Consider the following 26,323-nt stretch of genomic DNA (forward strand, 5'->3'; position numbering starts at 1 on the left):
TAAGCACAGCGATGTGTGACTGGATCCTGGACTTTCTAACAGACCGCCGCCAGGTGGTGAAAGTGGGCAACCTCACTTCCTCCCCACTGACCATCAGCATAGGCGCACCACAGGGGTGCGTCTCCAGCCCCTTCTGGTATGACCTCTACACCCACGACTGCGTGGCGACTCAAACTTCAAACACCATCGTGAAGTTTGCAGACGACACGGCGGTCGTGGGGCGGATCTCCAGGAGCGACGAGACGGCCTACAGAGAGGAGGTGGAGGCCCTGGAACAATGGTGCCAGGACAACCACCTCTCTATGAACGTCTCCAAGACAAAGGAGGTCATTGTAGACTACAGAAGGGCGGGGGGGGGGGGGGGGGGGGGCGCACACCCCCCAATCACCATCAACGGCACAGTGGTGGAAAGGGTGGACAGCTTCAAGTACCTGGGAGTCAATATCCACCAGGACCTGACATGGGCCAACCACACCGCCACTGTTGTCAAAAAGGCCTAACAGCGACTACACGGACGCAGGCGCCTGAAGAAATTCGGGCTGAGGCCAAAAATCCTCAGGGACTTCTACAGAGGCACCATTGAAAGCCTGCTGACTGGCTGCTTCACCACCTGGTATGGGAACTGCACCACCATGGACTGCAGGGCGCTAAGAAGGGTGAGGCGCACGGCCCAGCACGTAACAGGATGTGAGCTGCCAAAACTACAAGATCTGTACAACCAGCGGTGCCTCAGGAGGTCCCTGAAGATCATCAAAGACACAAACCATCCCCACAACAGTCTGTTCTCCCTGCTACCCTCAGGGAGGAGATACAGGGTCCCAAGAGCACGCACAAATCGCTTGAGGGACAGTTTCTTCTCACAGGCCACGAGACTCCTTAACATATACAAATAGTGTAGTAGCCGTACTGTACCGCACTGTAGATGCTACCATTATGTATGACTAATGTTCAATAGTATGTTTAATTAGGTATACGCTATTTGCACCTAACAGAATGTTATTATGTTTAATTATGTTTAAAGTATGTTCATGCCATTTGCACTATGGGCAGTGAACATGCCACTGTCTGTGGCGTGTCTTACTGCTTTATTGCTTGTTGCCTCTTGTTTTTTATTTATATATCTTTTATTTTTTGCACTATGTTGTAACGGAGCCTACAGCACAAGAATTTCACACGTGATACTTGTACTACGGAGTGACAATAAAAATCTTGAATCTTGAATCTTGAATTTTACACTTAAAAGGCGTGGTTGTAATGCTTAACTCATTGAGTGCCAGCCACTTTTGGAGAACGGACGCTCCCAGTGCCAGAGTTTTCAGAGCGTTTTCAGTGATTTCTCGAGGCCCACAGAATATTGTGTGATATTACTATGTAAACACTGAACATGCAAAAAGAACAAGGAGACTCTATTGTATCATCAGCAAAAAAAAGTTTATTGATACCATTTTCCGTTCTTTAGTTATCAGCCGGAGAAGATGGGTTGATTTGAGGAAAAACAGCCGTTTCAACTTAGAAGCTGAGATAATCACACTTTTGTGAAAGGAAACATTTCAAGCACATCACTGACTCTGAACCTAATATTTTCTGATTTAGTGACACCTAAAACATTTGAACAGTCATTTCCTTCAATAAAACAGCAAAAACAAAGGAATTTTCATAGCAAAATATTATTTTTTAGCTGCAACAGCAGCTCTGTGGGATCGTCACTTTGGCTGTTTCCAAAGTTTTTATTGAATAATTCAAAAACCCCTTCACCAAAAAATATAAAAATTTACATACGGCAAGTAGAGACCATGAGTGACTATGCCAGAAAGAATGGGCAGGATTCATCCATAGGTGGCGCTATACACGTGTGTACAACATGTGTAAGCATTTCAAAATGCACAACTTTCTTGAATAATTCAAATTCAAATCCCCTTGACCAAAAATGTTCAAAGAACAGTTCAAATGGTAACAGAGGCCGCCGGTCCCATCTGTTTACCAGTAGTACCATGGTCTTCATCGATTACTCTACGCTGAGAGGAAAAGCACGCCGTGCTAACAGAGGCCGCCGGTCCCATCTGTTTACCAGTAGTACCATGGTCTTCATCAATCACTCTACGCTGAGGAAAAGCACGCCGTGCTAACAGAGGCCGCCGGTCCCATCTGTTTACCAGTAGTACCATGGTCTTCATCAATCACTCCACGCTGAGAGGAAAAGCACGCCGTGCTAACAGAGGCCGCCGGTCCCATCTGTTTACCAGTAGTACCATGGTCTTCATCGAACAGTTCAAATGTTCAAAGTACAGTTCAGTTATTTTGAGAAAAAAAGAAAATAAATTTGTACAGTTATGTATGTACTATGGGATGCTGCAACGATGCAAGTCCAGTTCAAAGTTATTGTTATGATGTACAGTTATGGATGTGAGTAGTCCAGCTGAGTGTGGTAAGCTATGAAACACACTCCTGAGTGCAAGGCGACATCACAGGTCTTGCACCTTATTTTGGTCTCGCTGCGCTTGCCCCTGCTTGTGCAGACCTTACACCTTCTTGCTGGTCTTGCCTTGCTGGTGGGCCGCAGGTAATCCAGAATGTGTTTGCCAATCGGGATATTGAGCCTGCAGTCTGGGTCGGTCCTGTATGGTGCCCTGCGTGCCTCACCCCCCTCAACTGCAACTTCCTCCTCCTCCTCCTCCTCCTCCTCCACAGGTAGCTTTGAGGTCCATGACTTCACCACCCTCCGCATGAACTCCAAGAGGGTTTTACACTCCCCTGGGTTCCTGGCTTTGTAGAGGATGTAGGCGTTGAACATGCACACTTGGAACAGATATGCTACAAACTTCTTGGGCCAGTTCAGTGTCTTCCGGATGAAGGGGTAGTAGGCTATGTTTTGGTCCAACCTATCCACCCCATTCATGGAGGAATTGTATGCTACAACACACTCTGGCTTGAGCTGAGCCACTTTGCTTGTCTGTCCCTTCTGCCACACGTCCACGCTCTGCATGGTGTCTTTGTGGCACGTTGTCACCATCTTCACCAGCCGTTTGTCCTGCCAAGCTAAAACCATCACCCTCTCATTGTGACGCACAACTTTTTCCCCCACCCCCAGCTCAGCCTTTGTCACCTCCCTGATGATCGGAGGTTCCCCCCTATTTTTCCTCAGCGTTCCACACACATTAGTTTGTGCTCCCAGTAAACGCTCACACAGTGCAACAGAGTTGTAAAAGTTGTCCATGTAGAGCGTGTAACCATGACCTGGCAGGCGATCGAGGAGCGAGAACACAGTGTCTGGCAGAGTGCTAGGTACCCCAACATAAGGCTGCATGTTGAAGCAGTACCCTGTGGCAGAGTCACACAGTATATACGATTTGATGCCATACTTTACCGGCTTCTGTGGGTTATACACCTTGAAAGACAGACGGCCCCTCCACAGCATCATACCCTCATCAATACAAATGTTTTGACCTGGTTGGTACAGCTCCTTGAACTTGTTGACTAAATAGTTCAACACAGGACGGACTTTAGTCATTTTGTCCGTCGCATCCTGTGCTGCACTGTCACTGTAGTGAAGGAAGCGCCAGATCAGTTGGAACCGGTTCCTTGCCATTGTCTTGTTGAAATAGGGAGTTGCATCTATTTCGTCAGTACTCCAATACAATGCAATGCTTGGTTTCTTTATGTAACCAGTGATGAACGTGAGTCCAAAAAATGTTTTCAGTTCTAGGACTGACACTGGTTTCCAAGCATTACCCCTGCTATGTGGCAGACTGTCCGGGTGTGCTTGGAAATACTGAGTGGCAAAATTGTTTGTCTGGTCCACAATGTGCTGGAGCAGCTCATCGGTCAGGAACAGCTCCAGGAAGTCAGCTGGCAGGCCGGAATCCAGCTCCGCAGCAGCATTCTGGGGTCCACGCGTTGCACTGAAGGGGATCGGGTTTGGTTCCCAGCAGGGGCGGTTTTAGCATCAGAGCTTTGGGTGGGCTCAGCCCACCCAAAGGTCATGGACCACTGAACCCCTAGGGGGGTCCGGGGGCATGCCCCCCCGGGAGAAAATTTTGTACAGTTTCAAGTAAAAATGGATCAAACTGGCGCACTTTGAGATCAAAATGAAGAGACTAGATCTATGAAGAACTACACACATCAATATCTTCTTTACCGTTCTGTGGTTTTACAGCAATGAAAAAATAATTGTTTCCCTATATATACTATATATATTCTGCATACAGGTTACTATATGGTAGAATTATGCTTGCATAAATAATACCAAAATCACTTCAGGGGAGTTTCAAGTAAAGTAACATTTTGCTTTGTAGGCAAAACAAAAGTAAAATTAAATCAAAAGGGAACTTCCTAACTTATTGGCTGGAATAATATTCCGACAAGATAATAATATACTGTAAGCACTAAAGCAGGAGTTTGCAGTCAACTAGTTGAAATTAATATGTGGCAGTATTTGTGGGGGTCAAAATCTATGTAGGGTGTACCACCACAAATAGATCAGTGTATGGGAAACACTGACTATTAAATTGTGTGACTAGAATAAATCTGAGAAAATGTACTTTAATTTTGAACAACAGCACTACAACGGTGGCATTACAAATGGTATTATGAAATTATTGTGTGAAAAAACAAGAATGCCACTTTTTTCATGAACTTTAAGCAGAAAATTAAAAAATAGTTTTAAAGCAAAAATAAATAATAAATAAAGATAATTTTAACATTGGCTCAACCAGCCCATCTTACTGACCACCAGGGGTCCTGGTCCTTAATCCCTTTTTATTACTCCCATGCCACTGGTACTGTACACAAACAAGGCTGTTTAAATATCTGCCTTGCACTCCCTTAGAGCAGGGGTGTCAGACTCATATTAGGTAGAGGGCCGGATTTGTTCAACTGAGACCTCATGAGGGCCGGATTTTTTTTTTACTAAAATCAATTCGACTCATTTACCCATTTACTTCACAAAAGAAATACTGCTCTTTCCATTTCTCTTGAAACTGCCTGCATTCCGTGTCAACCTTTCTCTTTTTCGACAGCATCTTGTTCAGGGGTGGACTGGGATCATAATTCAGGCCGGGCATTAGATACCAAGCAGGCCAGGCCGATACGGGCCGACGCGCGTGCCGGCGTCAGAAAAATTTGGGCCGTTTAAAGCTCAATTTGGGCCGTTTGAAGCCAGATGTGGGCCGTTTGAAGCCCAATTTGGGTCGTTTAAAGCCAGATTTGGGCCGTTTGAAGCCCAATTTGGGCCGTTTGAAGCCCAATTTGGGCCAAGTCCAATTTTACAATGAGATGCACCCACTTTAATCCTGAATAAAGTAATAAAACCACTAGTAAACCAGTAGGCGGCGCTTGGCCTGCTGTTCAGTGAGTGGCCTGACTGCGGCACAATTTTTTTTTTTTTTTTTTTTTGCAGGCCAGGCCAGGCCAGGCCACCGGGCATTTGCCCGACGTGCCCGATTATGCAGTCCGCGCCTGATCTTGTTGATTCTTTTGTTTTTTGGTAGGTAGCTGAATGCGCGATTCAATTCCAGCGTGGCATCATGGCGGCTTTGTTTACACCTGATGACCTACTGACATACTTCCTTGTAGTGCAGGTTAATTAACTTATGAATGAACTCTTAGCTTGCTTATTAGCCACACGTAGTTCATGATAATGGGGTGCGAATTTAATAATAATAATAATAATAATATATATATATATTTTTTAATATTCCAAAACATCTCGCGGGCCGGATGAAACCTGCCCGTGGGCCGGATCCGGCCCGCGGGCCGTATCTCTGACATCCCTGCCTTAGAGGGAAATAACAAGCCTGTAAGAACTTTTATTGAGATACTGAACTAACATCACAGCAAGACATAAGTGATGCCATGCACGCATGTTAAGCTATCGTCATCATCACATCAGACAGGCTGTGTAAAGCAGCCACTTGCGATTCTGAAGGGCTTAATTTCATTCAGATAACAAGGGACCCGTTTGAAAATGTTTGTCACTTATGCCCATATGTTTCTCAAAAAACATCACATCCATTTACACCCGCTTACTGCGAGCTAGCATGACATGGCTGGCTGGTGCCATGGTAGCCTACCTACCTTCCTCCAGTCCACATGTTTGTCTGGCAGGCACAGCGACAAGTTCTTTTGTTTAGCCTACGACAACGTTACGTGCTAATTTGCATATCAATATGCGCTAATTAAGTAACTACTAACGACTCTGACTGCTCAATGCTCACCTCAGTTTCATTGATCATGAGTGGGGAGAACGATTGTGTGGACTGTGGAGGACCACTTCGCTGCTGTACTGTGTGTGTGACCTGTGTGAAGTGATGTGGGATTAGGCAGATAGGTGGAGGAGGGAGCGCCTGCGCAGCCGCGGTTCTAGAAACTTTTCGGGTGGGCTGAACCCCCCTAAATTTTTGTCTCAGCCCACCCTAAGAACATAGAGGGGGGGGGGGGGAAACATGCACACAGCGCATTGAGTGTAGTCAGAAAGTGCTACTAATGACCACCATGACCACCTCTGGAGAGGGATTAAAAAAAAAAAAAAAAAAAAAAAAGTTTTTTTGCCTCTATTTTTTTGGGTGGGCTGAGACTATTTTTGGGTGGGCTAAAGCCCACCCAAAAACGGCCTAGAACCGCCCTGGTTCCCAGTCTGCCTGCTGCCAGCCTGCATCTTCCCCACCTCTGCTCGATGCAACTGTAAATGATTGAAATTAGGGATGCACGATATATCGGCAATCATATCGGTATCGGCCAGTATCGGCCGATTTTTTAACATATCGGTCATATCGGTATCGGTCAGATGTTGCTATGTTAATATCGGTTATCATTATCAGCCAAATTCTTCACATTGATATGAAATAATGCAGTAAATCTATGATTTATGGGCTTTTCCAAAGGCTTTGCAAATAAAGAAATGCATAACTTTTTCAAATTCAGTGTTAACATGTGTTTTTCAGTATGTACAAAATATGATGATCATAAAAATGTGGTTTTATACAGATCATATCGACATCGGTAAATATCGGTTATCGGCCATAACAGCAATGTTAATATCGGTTATCGGCATCGGCCAAAATTTTCATATCGGTGCATCCCTAATTGAAATATATATAATTATCAAATACATTTTTTATTGCTTGGTTATGTGTATATATATATATATATACATATATATATATATATATATATATATATATATATATATATATGTATATATTTTTTTACCTTTCTTCCTTCTACTGCATGTGGGAGTGGGAGTGGGTGTTCTCCTCGATGTAGGAGCTGTAAATTATTGAAATATATATATAAATTATCATAAATACATTTCATTATTGCTTGGTTTTATGATGTGTAGGATATATATATATATATATTACCTGTCTTCCTTGCACTGCCCGTGGAAGCCGTGGGAGTGTCTCTGCTCGATCCACAGTCTGTAGAAATATATAGGCTACAATTATCAACCACAATTGACCACAGTTTTATTGCTGTAGTTTTACTGACTATAATGCCTGAACCTGCTCAATCCATGATCTGTGGAAATATATCTACCATAAATATACATTGTGTTATTGCAATGTTATGGCTATTTAGAAAAAAAGTTTTACCTGCTCTGCTGCGTGTGTCAGGCGACGAATCTCTGCTACCTCCGTCAGGCGACGAATCTCTGCTACCTGCAGATCCATAATCAGGCAACCACTCGTCGGATGAATCTGGATCCGGCTCACTGAATTCATCCGAAGTATCTGAAGTTTCAGTTGTTTGCTGAGATGAAAATATGTCCGATTCTTGACCAGTATCGTCTTCTTCATCTCTTTCTTCTGCACGCTGAGAGGAAGCGCGCACTCCACCATGCTTCACTGTGGTGGGTGGAGAGCTAACGCTACGCTGAGAGGAAGAGCACCCCGGTCTAACGGCTCTGGTGTCTACATCGATCACTTGTTCTTCTGCACGCTGAGAGGGATAACGCACCCGCCTACTCCTAGCTCTCCCACGCTCTGTGGTGGTGGTAACAGAGGCCGCCGGTCCCATCTGTGAAGAGCGCCCAGATCTAACGTTAGCTCTGGTGGTGGGTGCCGTGGCAGTAAAAGAGGCCGCCGGTCTAACGTTACCTCTGGTGGTGGGTGCCGTGGTAGCAACAGAGGCAGCCAGTCCCATCTGTGCATCGATCACTCTACGGGGTGCCGTGGTAGCACTAGCAACAGAGGCAGCCAGTCCCATCTGTGCATCGATACGCTGAGAGGAAGAGCGTCCAGGTCTAACGTTACCTCTGGTGGTGGGTGCCGTGATAGCAACAGAGGCAGCCAGTCCCATCTGTGCATCGATCACTCTACGGGGTGCCGTGGTAGCACTAGCAACAGAGGCAGCCAGTCCCATCTGTGCATCGATCACTCTACGGGGTGCCGTGGTAGCACTAGCAACAGAGGCAGCCAGTCCCATCTGTGCATCGATACGCTGAGAGGAAGAGCGTCCAGGTCTAACGTTACCTCTGGTGGTGGGTGCCGTGATAGCAACAGAGGCAGCCAGTCCCATCTGTGCATCGATCACTCTACGGGGTGCCGTGGTAGCACTAGCAACAGAGGCAGCCAGTCCCATCTGTGCATCGATCACTATACGCTGAGAGGAAGAGCGCGCTGGGCTACCGTTAGCTCCACCAAGCTGCACCGTGGTTTCTGCAGTGGGAAAAGTTTTTTCCTGGTCGCCACCAGAAGTGGTGGCACCGGTATCACCACTAGTGCCTTCTCCAGCGATCGCCACACGTTTAGGCACAGAATACAAGCTCTCTTGCAGAGTAAGCTGCTTGTACTTCTCGGGTTTCCTCTTACGCTTCGCCATGTCTGCCTCATCAAAGGATCGCCGCTCACTACAAAGGACCACCGCGTTTCCGTTTCCCCAAACGACTTCTTCTGTGTTTCTACTCCACTTTATCTCATCGGGAGAGCACTGTCGCCACCTAATGGGTTTGTAAAATAGGTTATAGACCTCCAATACCTACAATAATTGTACAGGAGATGCAGGAGGCTTTGATCGACGCCCCACCGTCAAAAAACGCATTGGACGTCGAAAGACGTCCATGGCACTCAATGAGTTAAGGCTGCATGTAACGCCGATACCAAAATATCGAGTGCGCTGGTCCATGCCCACTACTCTGGGCTGCGTCTGGCGTTAGGCGCAGTTCATAGGCCGATGCAACGATAGAGCCCGTAGTGTAGCAGTAATGTTGGGATAATGTACATTGCCTGCTAGTGTACAGTAAATGACACCTGTGCTACAGCTATGCTACACTAGATTGACTTTATAACTTATTTACGTCATTGGACACATCGGGACAAGTGCAAATGCCTGACTTGAAAAATAGCATAATGCACCAAGCTTGCCTAGACCGGAAGGTTTACCAAGCTTGTCAAGACCAAAAGGAAAGTTTCCAATGCAATAAAGAGCCAAAGTAACGACTTGCCTGACTGGTATCTCGTGGACCCATTGCGTGAGATTGCATGTCGCATGCATGTTCCTTACAAGCACATAAACACTTTGTGTGGTTAGTAGCACCACGTTGTATTATCGAATGTCTAATATACCGGTATATGTATCCACTGTTTTGTTTTTCTTTGTTGTTGTTTGTTTTTTCTTTCCTTTTCTTTTCCGGTATCTGAGCCTGTTCCGTATTGTAAAAAAAAAAAAAAAAAAAAAAAATATTGGAAAAAAAAGAGAGCGAAAGTAACGTCACTTCCTGCTTTTCTCTGTTTGTGTGTGTGTGTGTGTGTGTGTGTGTGTGTGTGTGTGTGTGTGTGTGTGTGTGTGTGTGCGTGCGCATGCATGCTTATTTCCCTCTGTCTCATTCCCTGATATGCTTAACATGAAGAGTTGTTTAAGGTTAGAGTAACGTGAGCATCTCTCTCCTCTTCTTCAGGTATCCCTGCATCTGTCAGTTGGTGCTGGAACTCAGCTGATGGAGTGGCCTTTGCCTCGCATCGCGGGCCCCTGTATATCTGGCTCTATGGAGCTCCTGACCCAGGGCTCACAATACATAAAGAAGCCCACTCCTTCCTTTCTGATATTTCTCTGTTCAGATGGCACCCCACCAAGAAGGGCAAACTGGTGTTTGGGCACACGGACGGGAGTTTGTCAATATTTCAGCCAGGTATGTGGACATATAAACAGATGGGAGGCAGGGAAACAAAGGAAGACAGACAAACAGACAAAGAAACAAACAGGCACTAAGACAGACAAAGAAACAAACAGGCACTAAGACAGACAGACAAACAGGCACTAAGACAGACAAACAGACAAAGAAACAAACAGGCACCAAGACAGACAGACAAACAGGCACTAAGACAGACAGACAAACAGGCACTAAGACAGACAGACAAACAGGCACTAAGACAGACAAACAGACAAAGAAACAAACAGGCACTAAGACAGACAGACAAACAGGCACTAAGACAAACAGACAAACAGGCACTAAGACAGACAAAGAAACAATAAACAACACTACTCAGAAGCCAGATGCTTTGGTTTAAAGCTGAAAACATGTGTTTTGGGGCATTGTTACCCTTTAAACAGGTACTAAAAAGTTGTGTGCTGCATTCGGTCCTTAATAAAAACATGATGTGATTGAAACCCATGAACACACACACACACACACACACACACACACACACACACACACACACACACTCACTCACTCACTCACTCACTCAGACACTCATTAGCCTGCCTGTCCTGTGTGTGTAGGGTTGAAGAGTCAGAAGCATGTGTTGCGTCCAGAGTCGCTGGAGGGGACAGATGAGGAGGACCCGGTCACCGCTCTGGAGTGGGACCCTTTGTCCACTGATTATTTGCTGGGTAGGACATGGTATTAACTATGAATATGTCTTTATTTAGCTTGGTTCAGTGGTTATGAATATGTCTTTATTTAGCTTGGTTCAGTGGTTATGAATATGTCTTTATTTAGCTTGGTTCAGTGGTTATGAATATGTCTTTATTTAGCTTGGTTCAGTGGTTGTCGAACCTTTTCTGTCATACCCCCCTTTGGAGGAAGACAACTTTTCATGGCCCTGCCCTGACAAAATGGGCAAGTTTAACTTTATTGAAATAACATCAAGATCATGACCATTCCTTTCACCTTTCTTTCAGTAATGTATGTTGTGCAAATACAAGAGCAGCTTCCACTTCAACTTTATCAAACCACTTTTTATGTAAATGGCAAATAAACTTGACATTTGTGAGTAGATGCTCCATCACGCTGTGTGCCTTTTCCAAAATTGAGGACAAATCAGAATCAGAATCAGAATCAGAAAGACTTTAATGATCCCCGGGGGGAAATTGGGACAATGAAAATGTGCAATTACTTTGCTGGAACCAAGGGTCTGCGGGAGGTCCTACAAGGACATCAGGACATTTACAATTGTATCCTACTTTTGATTTTGAGCTCAAATGCATATTTGATAGAGACATTGATCTAATTTTCCTCATCTCTCCCTAGTGTTTAACTAGCCTAGGTAAACCCAGCCACCACGTGACCTGCTCTCTCAGTTCCCAGTCACAGAAATCGTTTAACAATGGTGGGAATCCAGACCATAGTGACTGAGAACAGGTCTGAGAGCAGGTCACGTGGGGGATGGGTTTACCCAGGCTAGTGTTTAACCTCCATAAAGGTATAAGGCTGGCAGGTTGAAGCATTAGCCAAATATGTCTCCTCCTCTCTTCTCTGCTCCTCTCACCTCCTCTCTCTCCAGTGTCTAACCTCCATAACGCCTCCTCTCTCCAGTGTAGAGGGGTGCACGGAACTGTTTTTTAATCCCGCTCCCGCTGGATTTCTGACCATTACCACCTGCCCCCGCAATGTGTGTGTCACTGACCACCCCTTAACACGACCGCCTGCTCCCATCCGCTATTTAAAAAAAAGCAGGGTCTCGCAGTACTTAATTGAACTGGGCTCTCTCAAACATCACATCATGTTTTCCTATGTAGCGCTGTTCAAACGCTGTTGCTTTAACAGCCTCATATTTCTTCTTATCTGCCTCAGATGCTGGTTAAACTGCTGAAACATCATCAGCTGCATCTCCAATCCCATCACATAGAAGAGTGAGTTCACCTGATCTTCCTCTCCTTGAGTCATGAGGCGATCTGAAATCTGTCAACTCTTCTTATCCAGCATGGCCATTCTGCTGGCTTTGAACAGTTCAATGTCTCTGGGTGTAACTGAACAGCCCTCGCTGCCGTCTCCAATTTTATTCCCTCGTTTCACGCTGAGTAAAAACTTTTTGTTCTCCTCTCACATGCTGCCTAGCTGTGCTGCTCAGTGCAAAGGGGACAGGGTTGCCTAGCAACTTACAGGCTGGGCAGTGCTCGCACTGATCGTCTATGTCCGAGATGATGACTTACTCGGCAGTAAACGAGGAGAGACTGCAATCGGGGGACCTGCTGTTTATTTTTTGACCGCCCGTTACCGCCCACGCCAACGTGATTACCGCCCGCCCCCGCGAGATTTACGTTGAGTCCCGCGCAACTCCCGTCCCGTTGCACCCCTCTACTCCCGTGTCTAATCTCCATAATGCCTCCTCTGTCCTCCTCTCGCCTCCTCTGTCCTCCTCTCTCCTCCTCTCCAGTGTCTAACCTCCATAATGCCTCCTCTCTCTCCAGTGTCTAACCTCCATAATGCCTCCTCTGTCCTACTCTCTCTCCAGTGCCTAACCTCCATAATGCCTCCTCTCTCTCCAGTGTCTAACCTCCATAATGCCTCCTCTCTCCTCCTCTCTCTCCAGTGTCTAACCTCCATAATGCCTCCTCTCTCCTCCTCTCTCTCCAGTGTCTAACCTCCATAATGCCTCCTCTCTCCTCCTCTCTCTCCAGTGTCTAACCTCCATAATGCCTCCTCTCTCCTCCCCTCTCTCCAGTGTCTAACCTCCATAATGCCTCCTCTCTCCTCCTCTCTCTCCAGTGTCTAACCTCCATAATCCCTCCTCTGTCCTCCTCTCTCTCCAGTGTCTAACCTCCATAATCCCTCCTCTGTCCTCCTCTCTCTCCAGTGTCTAACCTCCATAATGCCTCCTCTGTCCTCTCTCTCCAGTGTCTAACCTCCATAATGCCTCCTCTCTCTCCAGTGTCTAACCTCCATAATGCCTCCTCTCTCCTCCTCTCTCTCCAGTGTCTAACCTCCATAACGCCTCCTCTCTCTCCAGTGTCTAACCTCCATAACACCTCCTCTCTATCCAGTGTCTAACCTCCATAACACCTCCTCTCTCTCCAGTGTCTAACCTCCATAATGCCTCCTCTCTCCTCCTCTCTCTCTCTCCAGTGTCTAACCTCCATAATGCCTCCTCTCTCTCCAGTGTCTAACCTCCATAACACCTCCTCTCTCCTCCTCTCTCTCTCCCCAGTGTCTAACCTCCACAATGCCTCCTCTGTCCTCCTCTCTCTCCAGTGTCTAACCTCCATAATGCCTCCTCTGTCCTCTCTCTCCAGTGTCTAACCTCCATGATGCCTCCTCTCTCTCCAGTGTCTAACCTCCATAATGCCTCCTCTCTCTCCAGTGTCTAACCTCCATAATGCCTCCTCTGTCGTCCTCTCTTTCCAGTGCCTAACCTCCATAATGCCTCCTCTGTCGTCCTCTCTTTCCAGTGCCTAACCCCCATAATGCCTCCTCTGTCCTCTCTCTCCAGTGTCTAACCTCCATAATGCCTCCTCTGTCCTCCTCTCTCTCCAGTGTCTAACCTCCATAATGCCTCCTCTGTCCTCTCTTTCCAGTGTCTAACCTCCATAATGCCTCCTCTGTCGTCCTCTCTTTCCAGTGCCTAACCTCCATAATGCCTCCTCTGTCGTCCTCTCTTTCCAGTGCCTAACCCCCATAATGCCTCCTCTGTCCTCTCTCTCCAGTGTCTAACCTCCATAATGCCTCCTCTGTCCTCCTCTCTCTCCAGTGTCTAACCTCCATAATGCCTCCTCTGTCGTCCTCTCTTTCCAGTGCCTAACCTCCTCTCCACCTCTCACCTCCTCTCTCTCCAGTGTCTAACCTCCATAATGCCTCCTCTGTCGTCCTCTCTTTCCAGTGCCTAACCTCCATAATGCCTCCTCTGTCCTCTCTCTCCAGTGTCTAACCTCCATAATGCCTCCTCTGTCCTCTCTCAGTGTCTAACCTCCATAATGCCTCCTCTGTCGTCCTCTCTTTCCAGTGCCTAACCTCCATAATGCCTCCTCTGTCCTCTCTCTCCAGTGTCTAACCTCCATAATGCCTCCTCTGTCCTCTCTTTCCAGTGTCTAACCTCCATAATGCCTCCTCTGTCGTCCTCTCTTTCCAGTGCCTAACCTCCATAATGCCTCCTCTGTCCTCTCTCTCCAGTGTCTAACCTCCATAATGCCTCCTCTGTCGTCCTCTCTTTCCAGTGCCTAACCTCCATAATGCCTCCTCTGTCCTCTCTCTCCAGTGTCTAACCTCCATAATGCCTCCTCTGTCCTCTCTTTCCAGTGTCTAACCTCCATAATGCCTCCTCTGTCGTCCTCTCTTTCCAGTGCCTAACCTCCATAATGCCTCCTCTGTCGTCCTCTCTTTCCAGTGTCTAACCCCCATAATGCCTCCTCTGTCCTCTCTCTCCAGTGTCTAACCTCCATAATGCCTCCTCTGTCCTCCTCTCTCTCCAGTGTCTAACCTCCATAATGCCTCCTCTGTCGTCCTCTCTTTCCAGTGCCTAACCTCCTCTCCACCTCTCACCTCCTCTCTCTCCAGTGTCTAACCTCCATAATGCCTCCTCTGTCGTCCTCTCTTTCCAGTGCCTAACCTCCATAATGCCTCCTCTGTCCTCTCTCTCCAGTGTCTAACCTCCATAATGCCTCCTCTGTCCTCTCTCTCCAGTGTCTAACCTCCATAATGCCTCCTCTGTCCTCTCTCTCCAGTGCCTAACCTCCATAATGCCTCCTCTGTCCTCCTCTCTCTCCAGTGTCTAACCTCCATAATGCCTCCTCTGTCCTCTCTCTCCAGTGCCTAACCTCCATAATGCCTCCTCTGTCCTCTCTCTCCAGTGTCTAACCTCCATAATGCCTCCTCTGTCGTCCTCTCTTTCGAGTGCCTAACCTCCTCTCCACCTCTCACCTCCTCTCTCTCCAGTGTCTAACCTCCACAATGGCATCAGGCTGGTGGACAGCGAGGCATTGGGCTGTATCACCTCTTTCTGCTTTCCTTCGGCTGCTGCATCCGTTCAGTGTCTCGCCTGGGTCCCATCTGCGCCAGGCATGTTCATCACTGGTGGTAAGGAGTGTGTGTGTGTGTGTGTGTGCGGGGGGGGGGCGTGATGTGTGATCACAATAACTGACAGAAAACACATGATAGACTTAATTTGGAGCCCCTTGCTGCATAAATGTGGATATATATTTAAAGTCCTGGGGCCGGATTCACCAATGTGTTCTTAACACTTTGAGTGCCACGGCCCTTGGGCAAAAGGTGCTGTACTGTGCCACATAGGCCGCAATGCATTTTAAAACAGTCATATAATTTCTTTAATAATTACTATGTAAACACTGAACACGCACAAATAACGATGAGACTCTCTTCTATCACCTGCAAAAAAAAGTTTATTGATCCCATTTTCCGTTCTTTAGTTATGAGCCGGAGAAGATAGCTTGATTAGACCAAAAACAGACCTTTTTTTCTACGAGCTGAGATAATGACCCTTTTGTGAAAGGAAGCATTTCAAGCACATCATTGACTCATTGCTAATATTTTCTGATGTAATGCTGCAGCTGCCTGGGTCTGTTGTATACTGTAGTGTCCTGCGTGCCCCACCTCCCCCCCCCCCCCCCCCCCCCCCCCCCCCCCCCCGTTGTGGGAGGAGTATCTCTCTGCTCGGTTCGGCTCTGCTGTGAGTGCGTTTGCTCTGCATGTGCTCAGCAGTGAAAAGTCCGCTCCGCTAGATCCAGCTTTTTTACACCCGCTTGTATGTCACCATGCTTCCAGTTGAGAACTCCACGGCTGATCATGCGAATGGATTGTTGCAGCGGACACGAGGTGCTCAATTGTGACAGCAGATTGGCTGCTGCAGGGGCACAGCTACGTTATGCTTCAATGAAGCAGCTGCATACGGACGGATGCGATGCGATTTCCTCTTCCCAAACGACTTCTTCTGTGTGTTTTACTCTATGGTTTTACTCCACTTTCTCTCATCTGGAGTGCGCTGTCGCCACCTAAGGGTTCTGTAAAATAGGTTAGACACATTCAATAGCTATCATATTGTAAGAGGCGATGTAAGAGGCATAGATCGACACCCCCCCGTCAAAAAAACTATTTCGAGTTACTGAGTAACCGAGTTACGGTAAATTTCTAATGACGCCATATGGCGTCGCTGGCACTCAATGTGTTAAGATAGATCTTAAGAAATGACATAAGAGGAAAATTTAGGAAGTTCCTAAGAAGGCTCTTAAGTGCAATTCCTCAATATTTTCTTAGGAACAGTCTTATTTCTTACGAACTTCTTACATTTTTCTACTTAAGAACTTCTTAAGATAGGGTCTAACTTAATAAACTTTTTGAGGCTAGGAGATGAGGCTATAGGAGGCAACACAAAGTGCTTACATCTACAGTACTGTACCTATTTACAGGTACAGTAGGACAACTATAGGGCAAAGATTTAAACATTTGCTGGTGTTTGTTGTCTGTCATGTCTGTTGTAAATAAGCCTCTCGCTAATTGTCTTTGCTAGCTTATTGCTAGCAAAGACAATTAGCTAGATAGGCAGTATTATATTTCTCAACAGTAACTACAACTTCTACAACATAAATAAACAAACGGAAACTATTCTAAAACTTAAATGGTCTTTACTGAATGTTCTCAGTCATTACAGCATTACAGCAGTAACAGAGGCTTGCTGTCTCATCTTACGTTGTTCTTCTTCGTTGGTTTTATTCTTCTTCTACTGAACATGTAGGCATTCTGACGTTAATTTAAGAAATACTGCCACCTAGTGGCCGCTTTTAGATAAAAACAAATACAACAGACAGAGTGACCCAACATCAAATAAAGATGTACAATACATGTTCATCTTAATGTTAGGTGTAGCTGTGTAGACTTTGAACTAGAACCTACTTGTCTAAAATGTGTTTAAATATGATATTAGAGGCTTAACTTTTCACTGTAGGAATTTTAAGACAGGGGAAGGACTGTCTTAAAGTTAAGAAAAAAATCAAGAACAAATCAGAGAACTTTTATTTCAAGAATACCATTCTTAAGTTTTTTCTTGGGAAGAAACATAAGAAGAAAGTTAAGAAAATACATACGAACATTTTTTGAGAATAGCATTTTATCCTATTTTTTTTCTTAACACGTTGAGTGCCATGGACGAGATATCTCGGCTTACATAATCCAACCGTTGAGTGCCAAGGACGAGATATCTCGGCTTAAATAAACATTTTTTTTTTTTGACGGTGGGACATCGATCAACCCCTTTTACGTCTCCTACACCAGAATTGGAGGTATTGAATGTGTATAATCTATTTTACCGACCAGCTAGGTGGCGACGGTCCTCTCCCGACAGAGAGAAAGTCAACCAAAAGCAGCCGCCTCCCGCGGCTGCTTCCTCCATTCTCAAGGAAATGGCTTGGCGATTTTACAGTCAGAAACGAACGAGCCTCATTCTCATACTGTAGGCGGGGACGCTTTCGCGCTGCTGCGGTGGGGGGTTCCAGAAATGGACTGGGTGGGCAGCATAAAGCCTAGAGTCGCACGGGGCTTCATCGGGGCTCTCAAACCCAAGAGACGAGTGAGCCCTATCCACACTTGCTGCCAGGGAGGGAGGCTGCTCAAACTCGCTGCCAGGGAGGGAGGCTGCTCAAACTCGCAGCAGCAGCAGCAGAGCACTCGCTTGTGACAAACGCAGGCTGAAAGCCACTAGACACGCCCACGGAGGGAGGAGTTGAAGGAGAGGGCGTTCGGAACTATATTGTTTGGATGTCTGATCTCTCACTGATGCCAAAAATAAATGGTTAAAGTGACTGTTCTGCCTGTTTGATTGAATTTCACAAAACTGCGATTATCTCAGCTTTCACTCTCAGACGCTAAAACCATGCTGTACTCAACGGCTAATATCTACATAACTACTAACTCTACAAACTAACTCTTTTAGACAGAGAAAGCACACATTCTATTAGTACTTTTGTGAACTTTGTGTTGACAAACTCCAAGCAGAAAAGAATCCTCAGCTCTTGTAAAATGAGCCAGAATCCTCAAAAAACGGCTTGGCAAAAGCTACCTACAGCAAAAAAAAAAACGGCTGGCAGTCAATGTGTTAAGACCAAAGTTAAGAAAGAAATGGCACTTGAGAAGATTTTCTTTCTTAAGAAGGTTTTGTGAATCTGGCCCCAGGGTTTGATTCCTGCCTGGGTCACTGTTGACACTGGGGGTATCTCCCCATACCTTCAGTGCCTGGTGCCCAGGTGGACTATTTCGTGAGAAAGAGCCTTTCTTGTGGAGTTTGCATGTTCTCCCCGTGCTCCACTGGGGATTCCTCCATATACTGTATAACCCCCCACTAAAAGCAGAAGTCTGACTAGCGGCGGTTGGAAGAAGTTGGTCCCCGGGCGCTCCACTGCTCCTAGCCTGACCGTAATGTCATCAGTAATGTCACGTATCATCGGCAGGGTCACTTATGGCATCAGACATGATATAAGTTCTAGTTTCGGCTATAAATACAACCAGGGAACATGGGACAAGCGGCCTTACATTAAGATGTCCATGTCCGGACAGATCAACTCGCCTGTCTGTATTAACTATTCATTTTTTATTTGGTCTTTGTCTCTCTCAGACTCCCAGGTTGGAGTACTGAGGATATGGAACGTCTCTCGCTCCACTCCTCTGGACAACTTTAAACTGAAGAAGACTGGATTTCATGCTCTGCACGTCCTCAACTCCCCTCCTGCCAAGAAAGGTAACATTTAGCCATCATGAGAGGTGTTATTCATTTCAAAGGCTCACCAAACTGGAGGGGGGGGTCTACACTCATTGCCTTTATTTTAGAAGCAGCACTTTGACCAATTATAGATACGTCATCCTTCTGTTAAATTTTTTTCGATTATAGAATGATCCCTCACTTGGATAAGCTAGTTTACCCCTTTATGCCTTCAACCCATGACACACTTGGGACCACCAGGAGGTTGTTACCCATCGTTTGATTTGTTTAGTATGTGAAAACTGTCTTCACAACATGAGAGTGTACATTTAGTGAATTCAAGGTTTCTCTAAAAATGGAGGATGTAACCTTAACTCTCAAATCAGGAAATGTTTAATTCTGTGCAATCCCAACAACCCCAAACATAAAAAGTCATTGTGCCAATGTGCCCTGGCTAAATTCCCACACAGGCCTCCCTTCAGTCACCCGTTCTTAATTGGCACATTGGTAAATGGCCTGCATTTATATAGCGCTTTTATCCAAAGCGCTTTACAATCAGTAGATAGTCTACATTCACCCATTCATACACTGATGGCGGCAGGCTGCCACGCAGGGTGCCTACACACCATCGGGAGCAAGGAGGGTTGAAGGCCGGCTTTACCGTGGGGAATATGAATATATATTAATTCTTAAAAAATCTTAAATTTCGAATCCGTTGAAATTTAAGATTTTTTAAGAATTAATATATATTCATATTCCCCACGGTAAAGCCGGCCTTTAAGTGTCTTGCCCAAGGACACAACGACAGCAGCTGGGAGGGAGCGGGGATCGAACCGCCAACCCTTGCGTCATTGGCCGACCCGCTCTACCTCCTGAGCTAAAGCCGCCCCATGTCCACACTAACTCAAATTAATAACTCATTAACTAGGGGTGTCACGATATTTCGTCGCACGATATATCGCGATATCGAAACGTCACGATATGCGTATCGTCAGAAAAAAATTATATCGTAAAAAAAAAAAAAAAAAAAATTGCTCCTGAATAATAATAGAACAAATTTAGCAGAATCAACACGCATGAGTGAGGGGGTAGACTACTACTGGCATGGCAAAACAGCTCAAGGGGTACATAAGATTACATAAGTTTAGGGACCATTGCATGAGTTATTTAAGAAATAGATTGTATACTTTATTTTTCTTTCACCATGCAACAAACATTTAGTTTGTGACAGTGTGACACATTCTATTGCAAGAGAAGCATTATCTTCCATGTTGTTTTCTAGTTATTATAATAACAATTTCCAAAAACAGCATTTGTTTTGTATTTTGTGTATTTCAAATGAAAGACTATTTTTCCAGTATTTTCCCAGGGCTCCCTTGAAAAGAGGTTTCGATTTCAACGGGACTCACATGGTTAAATAAATGATAAATAAATACATAAAAATAATTTACTTTTGTTAAAAAAAATATTGTTAAAATATCGTATCGTATCGTTATCGTGAACCCAATATTGTGTATCGTATCGTATCGTGAAATTTGTGTATCGTGACACCCCTATCATTAACTCAAATCAACTCTCAATAATTGTCAAACTAGATGAATGATGAATAGTTTGACAGTTATTGAGAGTTGATTTGAGTTAATGAGTTATTAATTTGAGTTAGTGTGGACCAGTGACATCACTGGTCCACACTTTAACACTCAATAACTGTCAAATGAAATGACAGACTTCAAAACCGTTTACAGTTTTCTGATATAATACTGATGTTCTAATGATACAAAGCTGGTTGAAAATGGGCGGAGTGTTCCTTTAAGTTTACCCCCCCCTTCCCCCGATATCTAGAAAGGTGCTATATAAATGCAATAAATTATTATTATTATTATTATTATTATTAATATTATGAATGCTAAGCAACCCATAGGCGTCTGACTTCACATCATATTGTACCATATTGTATCATATTGTACTCATATTGTACTGTATGCCAACACAAGTACTGTACTGTATGATTGAGACTCAAGAAATGTCAGGCTTTCTGTGATGTGAAATCACTTGTCTAATAAAAATAAATGTCACAACATCCTGAATTCCCTCCTTTTTTTTTACTCTCTTAGCTCTTAGTTCCTGTTCTCCTAGTAAGAGTCAGTATACCAGTTCCACCAGTGAGGCAGTGCCCCCACCAACGCTTTCCCAGAACCAGTCGTTCTCTCTGCCCCCGGGCCATGCTGTCTGCTGCTTCATGGATGGAGGGGTCGGACTCTACGACATGGGGGCCAAGAAATGGGACTTCCTAAGAGACTTGGTATATTTTAATATCCTTTATCTTGTTATGTTAATAGATGCTTCTTCTTATGTTGATGATATCATTCTTATAATTGTTATTAGTATTATTATTATTATCATCACAATTAGTAGCAGGGCTGTAGTACTCAAGACCATTTTCTGACAGTAATGGTCTCATTTCAGACTCATAGTTAATATGACTCGGCCTTGAATCAGTCTCGGATGAATTAACGTTACATAATGTTATTGTTTGTGTAATTGTAATCTCCTCTAATGGCCCATTTCCACCGCTGGTATCAGCGCGGCCCCGCCCAGCTCGTCTCGCTTTTTTGTCTCATTCCACCGTCAAAAACCTGGCCAGCCCGGGTCGAGTCGGGGTTGAGTCGTGCTAGTTTTGGTCCCTGCTTTGTTGAGGTTCTAGCGCTGTGGACCCGGTACCATACGGTGATGTGAAAACACTGCAGACGACTGATTGGTCAGGCAGAATCGTGTCTACTCTATCTACTGTCAATGCTGGATACCAGTTTAGTGGGGATTACCTTCTCTTCTGTTATTTCCATCAGTCTTTTGTGTTGCTGCCTTCGGCTCTGGTGAAATAAAAGCGATCTCCTTACTCAGCTTAACATGATGGTGGTTTTCAATTGTTTTATAAGAGAAAAAAATCCGCTTCTCAGGAAGCCCTTTGTAGCTGTCTGCAGCGTCGGCTCCGCTAGGCCGCAGGCGGGGCTTTGGTGAAGCCGCGGTCTTGCCAGGTGAGAGGCCGCCGGGGTAGAGGCTTCACTCTGTAGCGCAACCCCCATCCCTCGTGCCCGTCCCTCGCGCAGCGCATATGAGTTTGACTAACAACAAAGTGATATCCATTCTCCTGGCCGATTGTCACATTTGCCCATGTACACTGTAGGTCATTTAGAGGCACCAGTATTTCATAAACAGTTTAAAAGTTCTGTGGATGGATTTAATTGTAACGTTATATGTTATAGCCTACTTCGGAATATGGGCGGAGGGCAGATATGCGGTCGCTATGATGACCAGGTGTGGGCGGGGGCAGATGACCAGCGGTGGAAGCAAAACGTCCATCGGGTTGAAACAAGTAGAGCCGAGTCGTGACGAGCTGTGCAGGGCTGTAGAATGTGGTGGAAATGAGCCATAAGAAAGTAACCCAGGGCCGGCTCACCCTACAGGCAAAACAGCCTCCTGCAGGGCCGGCTCACCCTACAGGCGACACAGCCTCCTGCCTGGGGCCGGCTCACCCTACAGGCGAAACAGCCTCCTGCCTGAGGCGCCAGTTCAGCTAGGGCGTGTAGCCCCTCACAAAACAACAACAACAAACAAACAGGGCCCGCCCCTCCTTTTCTGCACAATCAGTGCCTGAAATTGGCCGCAGGATTGCGGGAATCCCGCATCTGTTGTCACCGATGTCTATTATATTAGCCATGGTGCAGAATGCTGCATGCGATTGTTGGACAAACGGCTTGTGGCTTGTCACAGACAGGATCCAGGCGCAGCGTTAGTACAGCTGCAACAGCTGAGTACGTCGGGGGTGGTGAGTGTCTGAGTTTCACTTCACCTGCCTTCTTCTCTCAAAAGTGAACGAGGAAATTACATTTTTAAAAGGCTGTATACGCTGCTTTAATTTAGTTAACCAATTTTATTAGTTTTGTTTCTGTTTGACATCTGCTAGACTAGCGTTTAACTCATTGAGTGCCAATGACGTCGATCGGCGTCAAAGTAAATAGTAACGTTCAGTGCCAATGACGTCGATCGGCGTCAAATGCGTTTTTTGACGGTGGGACGTGAATCAAAGCCTCATGCATCTCCTGTACAAATATTGTAGCTATTGAAGGTGTATAACCTATTTTACGGACCCATTAGGTGGCGACAGTGCTCTCCAGATTAGAGAAAGGTCAGGAAAGCAGCAGGAAAAAGCCGTGATGAAAGAGAAACCGATGCATGCTGCAGCCAGAGCCATATAGATTGCTCTGTCTGGAGCTGACGTTGGCTGCGAACAGCAGTCAATCCGCGCCCACAACTGAGCCCCTCTGTCTCTGCTGCATAGTTTCTCCACACGATTAGCCGCCAGAAAAGCAGCACCCGACGCCGAAGGGCCAAACCATTCTCAGCAGTCCGGTTTGGCTTTTCCGTGTCGCGCTGGGAGCCAGCGCACAAAAACGGAGGCTCCGAAAATAGACGCTGGGTGCGTGAGGCTGTGTGTTAGTGTGGGGAGGAGTTTGCAGCTGAGGGGGGGGAGAGGGGGGTGGGGCATGCAGGGCACCACACAACTACACCACGTCACTACATCAGAAAAGATTAGCTTCAGAGTCAGTGAATGTGCTTGAAATGCTTCATTTCACAAAAGGCTGAATATCTCAGCTTCTAATTTGAAACGTGTGTTTTGCTGAAAACAACCTATCTTCTCCGGCTCATAACTAAAGAACGGAAAATGGTATCAATAAACTTTTTTTTGCTGATGATACAATAGAGTCTCCTCGTTCTTTGTGCGTGTTCGGTGTTTACATAGTAATATCACACAATATTCTGTGGGCCTCGAGAAATCACTGAAAACGCTCTGAAACTCTGGCACTGGGAGCGTCCGTTCTCCAAAAGTGGCTGGCACTCAATGAGTTAATGCTGATTGCTTTCAGTCGTCTGGAGCCTTGTTTAAACATTTCTTGATGACTGCTGATTCATATAAGGTGAGCTTTCATTGACAAAACACTCGGACGATTTTTAATGTGAAGAGAGGGCGAGAGAGAGAGAGCAGATGGTGGGAGTTCAAACATGCAAGTGAGGAGCTTCTGCTGCTGTGATCCAGAGATGTGCACAGACCGTTTAGGGGCAAAAAGGGGCACCCCCTCATATTTATTTATAAAAAATAAAGTGACATACAAGTCAGGCCCGGATAAACACAGAGTAAGTGACACACTGCTCCCCTGCTACCAATTTACATGTAAAAAAATAAATAAGTAAATGGATAAATAAATAAAAATCTCTTTATTTTCACACAATTTTAAATAACACAATTGATCAATGAAATACTGCAATTTATAGATTCATTATGCTATAACTTATTTGTACTGATATTTATGCTTATGTTAACCCAGTGGCACTCATATTCTGGTTTATTTCAAGGAAAACATTTTGGCTAGTGGAAATTCTAATTGGCTGGTAACTTTAAAATCTAGCAGCCATATTGGCTGGTATTGCCAAATCAAGTCTCGGCTACGGCACCAATATGACTAGAGCCGGCCCTGAAGTAACCAGCAGCGAATGATAAAGTTTTCACAATTGATAAAGTTATGTGTTCACCGAAAGCTTTAGTGACTACTTATTGTAGATATTGCCAACTACGCCATCAATGATTTTGTTTTGATGAAATAAATAAATAATAAAAATCACCATCTGTCCTTCTCTCTTTTTTGTCAGTACTGTACACAACCAGATGGACTGTTAAAGTGCTGAGTGCTATGCAGTTTTAGTATGACATAAGATTATTTCAATAATATGATCTCACTACTATATATAAGGCGAGGGCCAAGGCGTGCTGCTCGTGGCGCCATACACAATTGCAGGCAAGCATGCGAGGCACGCTAGAAATGAGCACGCAATATTTCTAGTTAAATTTAAATGTCATGCCAAGTAAGAATATTGTCAGTCAAGCAATGATGAGAGCAGCATATGGCTGTGGAGCAATATGAAAAAGTAGGTGCAATAGATGAATCCACCTCTAGTTCAGTAAAGATGCAACTACTGTACATTATGAACATAAATAAGCTGCCTACAATTATTGTTGTCCTCAAAACATGCTAACTTTGTTTAAATGGTTTTAGAAACCTCCCTTCTATTTTAGGCAATAAACAAAGATATGCTATTTTAGTCAATAAATACAATGAATAGCCTTGGATAACACAATGCGATGGTATTGCTGTCGAATTGGACTAAAAGTTTTGTGGTCCTGGGGCCCTATTCTCCAACAGGCCTTAGGCGCAAAAACTGGCGTTAAACGCAAAAAAACGTGCCTTGCGCCTGCCTCGGGAAGATAGCAACATGGTTTTAAGCCCCGAAATGCGCTTTACGCCAAAGAGGCGTGGCGCAGTGCCAGAATAGGCCAGAATGGGCGTTTCGGCCTTATATACCGGCCTAACGATATCTTCCGCCCTGGCGTTAATTTGGCGCTAATCGCTTTTCAAAACCAGGCCTATTCAGTGCGCCAGTTGATGACTGATGGAAAAAAGTTTGCCGGTTCTATTATTGTGCGTAATTGCGCGGCCTCTCCTCTGCCATCTCACTCTCTGTCCCCCCTCTCTCTCTCTCACTCCCTCGCGCATCAGACAGCAGACAGGCACAAAGCCACACATGTGAAATCTCCCAGCATGCATTGGGCTAATACATTTCGATAATAAATAGCAACCAAATGAGCCTAAATAGATAGAAAGGTAGATAGAAATAATGTGTAATGTTAACACAACATGCAATTGTAGAACATTTCAATATTGGACAAAATAAAATCTTGAAATCATAACACAACCCTATGTGAAACATATAGGTCATCATGGTGGTATATATATCCCTCGCAGATTTAACGTAATTTAGGAGATGAGTGACAGCCGTAACACGGTTCTACTGTGACTTCCTACTGTGATGTCGCTCCAATAAGACGACCTACTTCACATTTTCTTTTACAATAAAAACACATTTATGCAATTACTTTACATAATGTAGGCTATATTTATGTGCATCATCCTACCTGTGCAGCAGGGGAGAGAAAACGATATCATTCTGGACAAACTTTCACCAATCTAATCTCATCATGACATAGGGATAGGCTATATTTTTCTAGCCAATGCGTTTAGAACATTCTTTTCACTTTGATCTTGCTATAGTGTAACGTATTTACATGCTTGCAGTATTTAAACTGCAGTTAGATTGGTTTGAGAAGCATAATAATATGGAATAATAGCCTATATATGGAGACAGACAGACGGGGATGAAAGGGAGGGGGGGAGCAGAGCGCTTGGCTTTCTGACCGGACTGGATCGCTCCGTGGAATTGGAGCTTAAAGGGAAACTTATGATTTGTTTACTGCACTTCCCCAATGAGCAGATTGTGCATAATTTTACGCTTAAAAGGCGTGGTTATAATCCTTAAGGCCACCTGTAGCGCCGACACCAAAATATCGAGTGCGCTGG

General features: G+C 45.1%; 1 protein-coding gene across 2 annotated transcripts in view; it reads left to right on the forward strand.

Moving 5' to 3' along the window:
• LOC310782542 (WD repeat-containing protein 17-like) overlaps nucleotides 1-26,323 on the forward strand; it is a gene marked incomplete at both ends in the record, with an annotated part of 126,327 nt that overhangs the window by 10,534 nt on the left and 89,470 nt on the right. For both annotated transcript variants that reach the window (XM_083643216.1, XM_083643217.1), the window contains 5 exons: nucleotides 9,893-10,123; nucleotides 10,717-10,827; nucleotides 15,086-15,226; nucleotides 18,771-18,893; nucleotides 20,969-21,156. In XM_083643216.1, the coding sequence (XP_083499342.1) occupies nucleotides 9,893-10,123; nucleotides 10,717-10,827; nucleotides 15,086-15,226; nucleotides 18,771-18,893; nucleotides 20,969-21,156 (794 nt within the window). The remainder of the gene's footprint in view (nucleotides 1-9,892; nucleotides 10,124-10,716; nucleotides 10,828-15,085; nucleotides 15,227-18,770; nucleotides 18,894-20,968; nucleotides 21,157-26,323) is intronic.

Source organism: Poromitra crassiceps, assembly GCF_964638095.1.
Source record: "Poromitra crassiceps genome assembly, chromosome: 9".
Lineage (NCBI taxonomy): Eukaryota > Metazoa > Chordata > Actinopteri > Beryciformes > Melamphaidae > Poromitra > Poromitra crassiceps.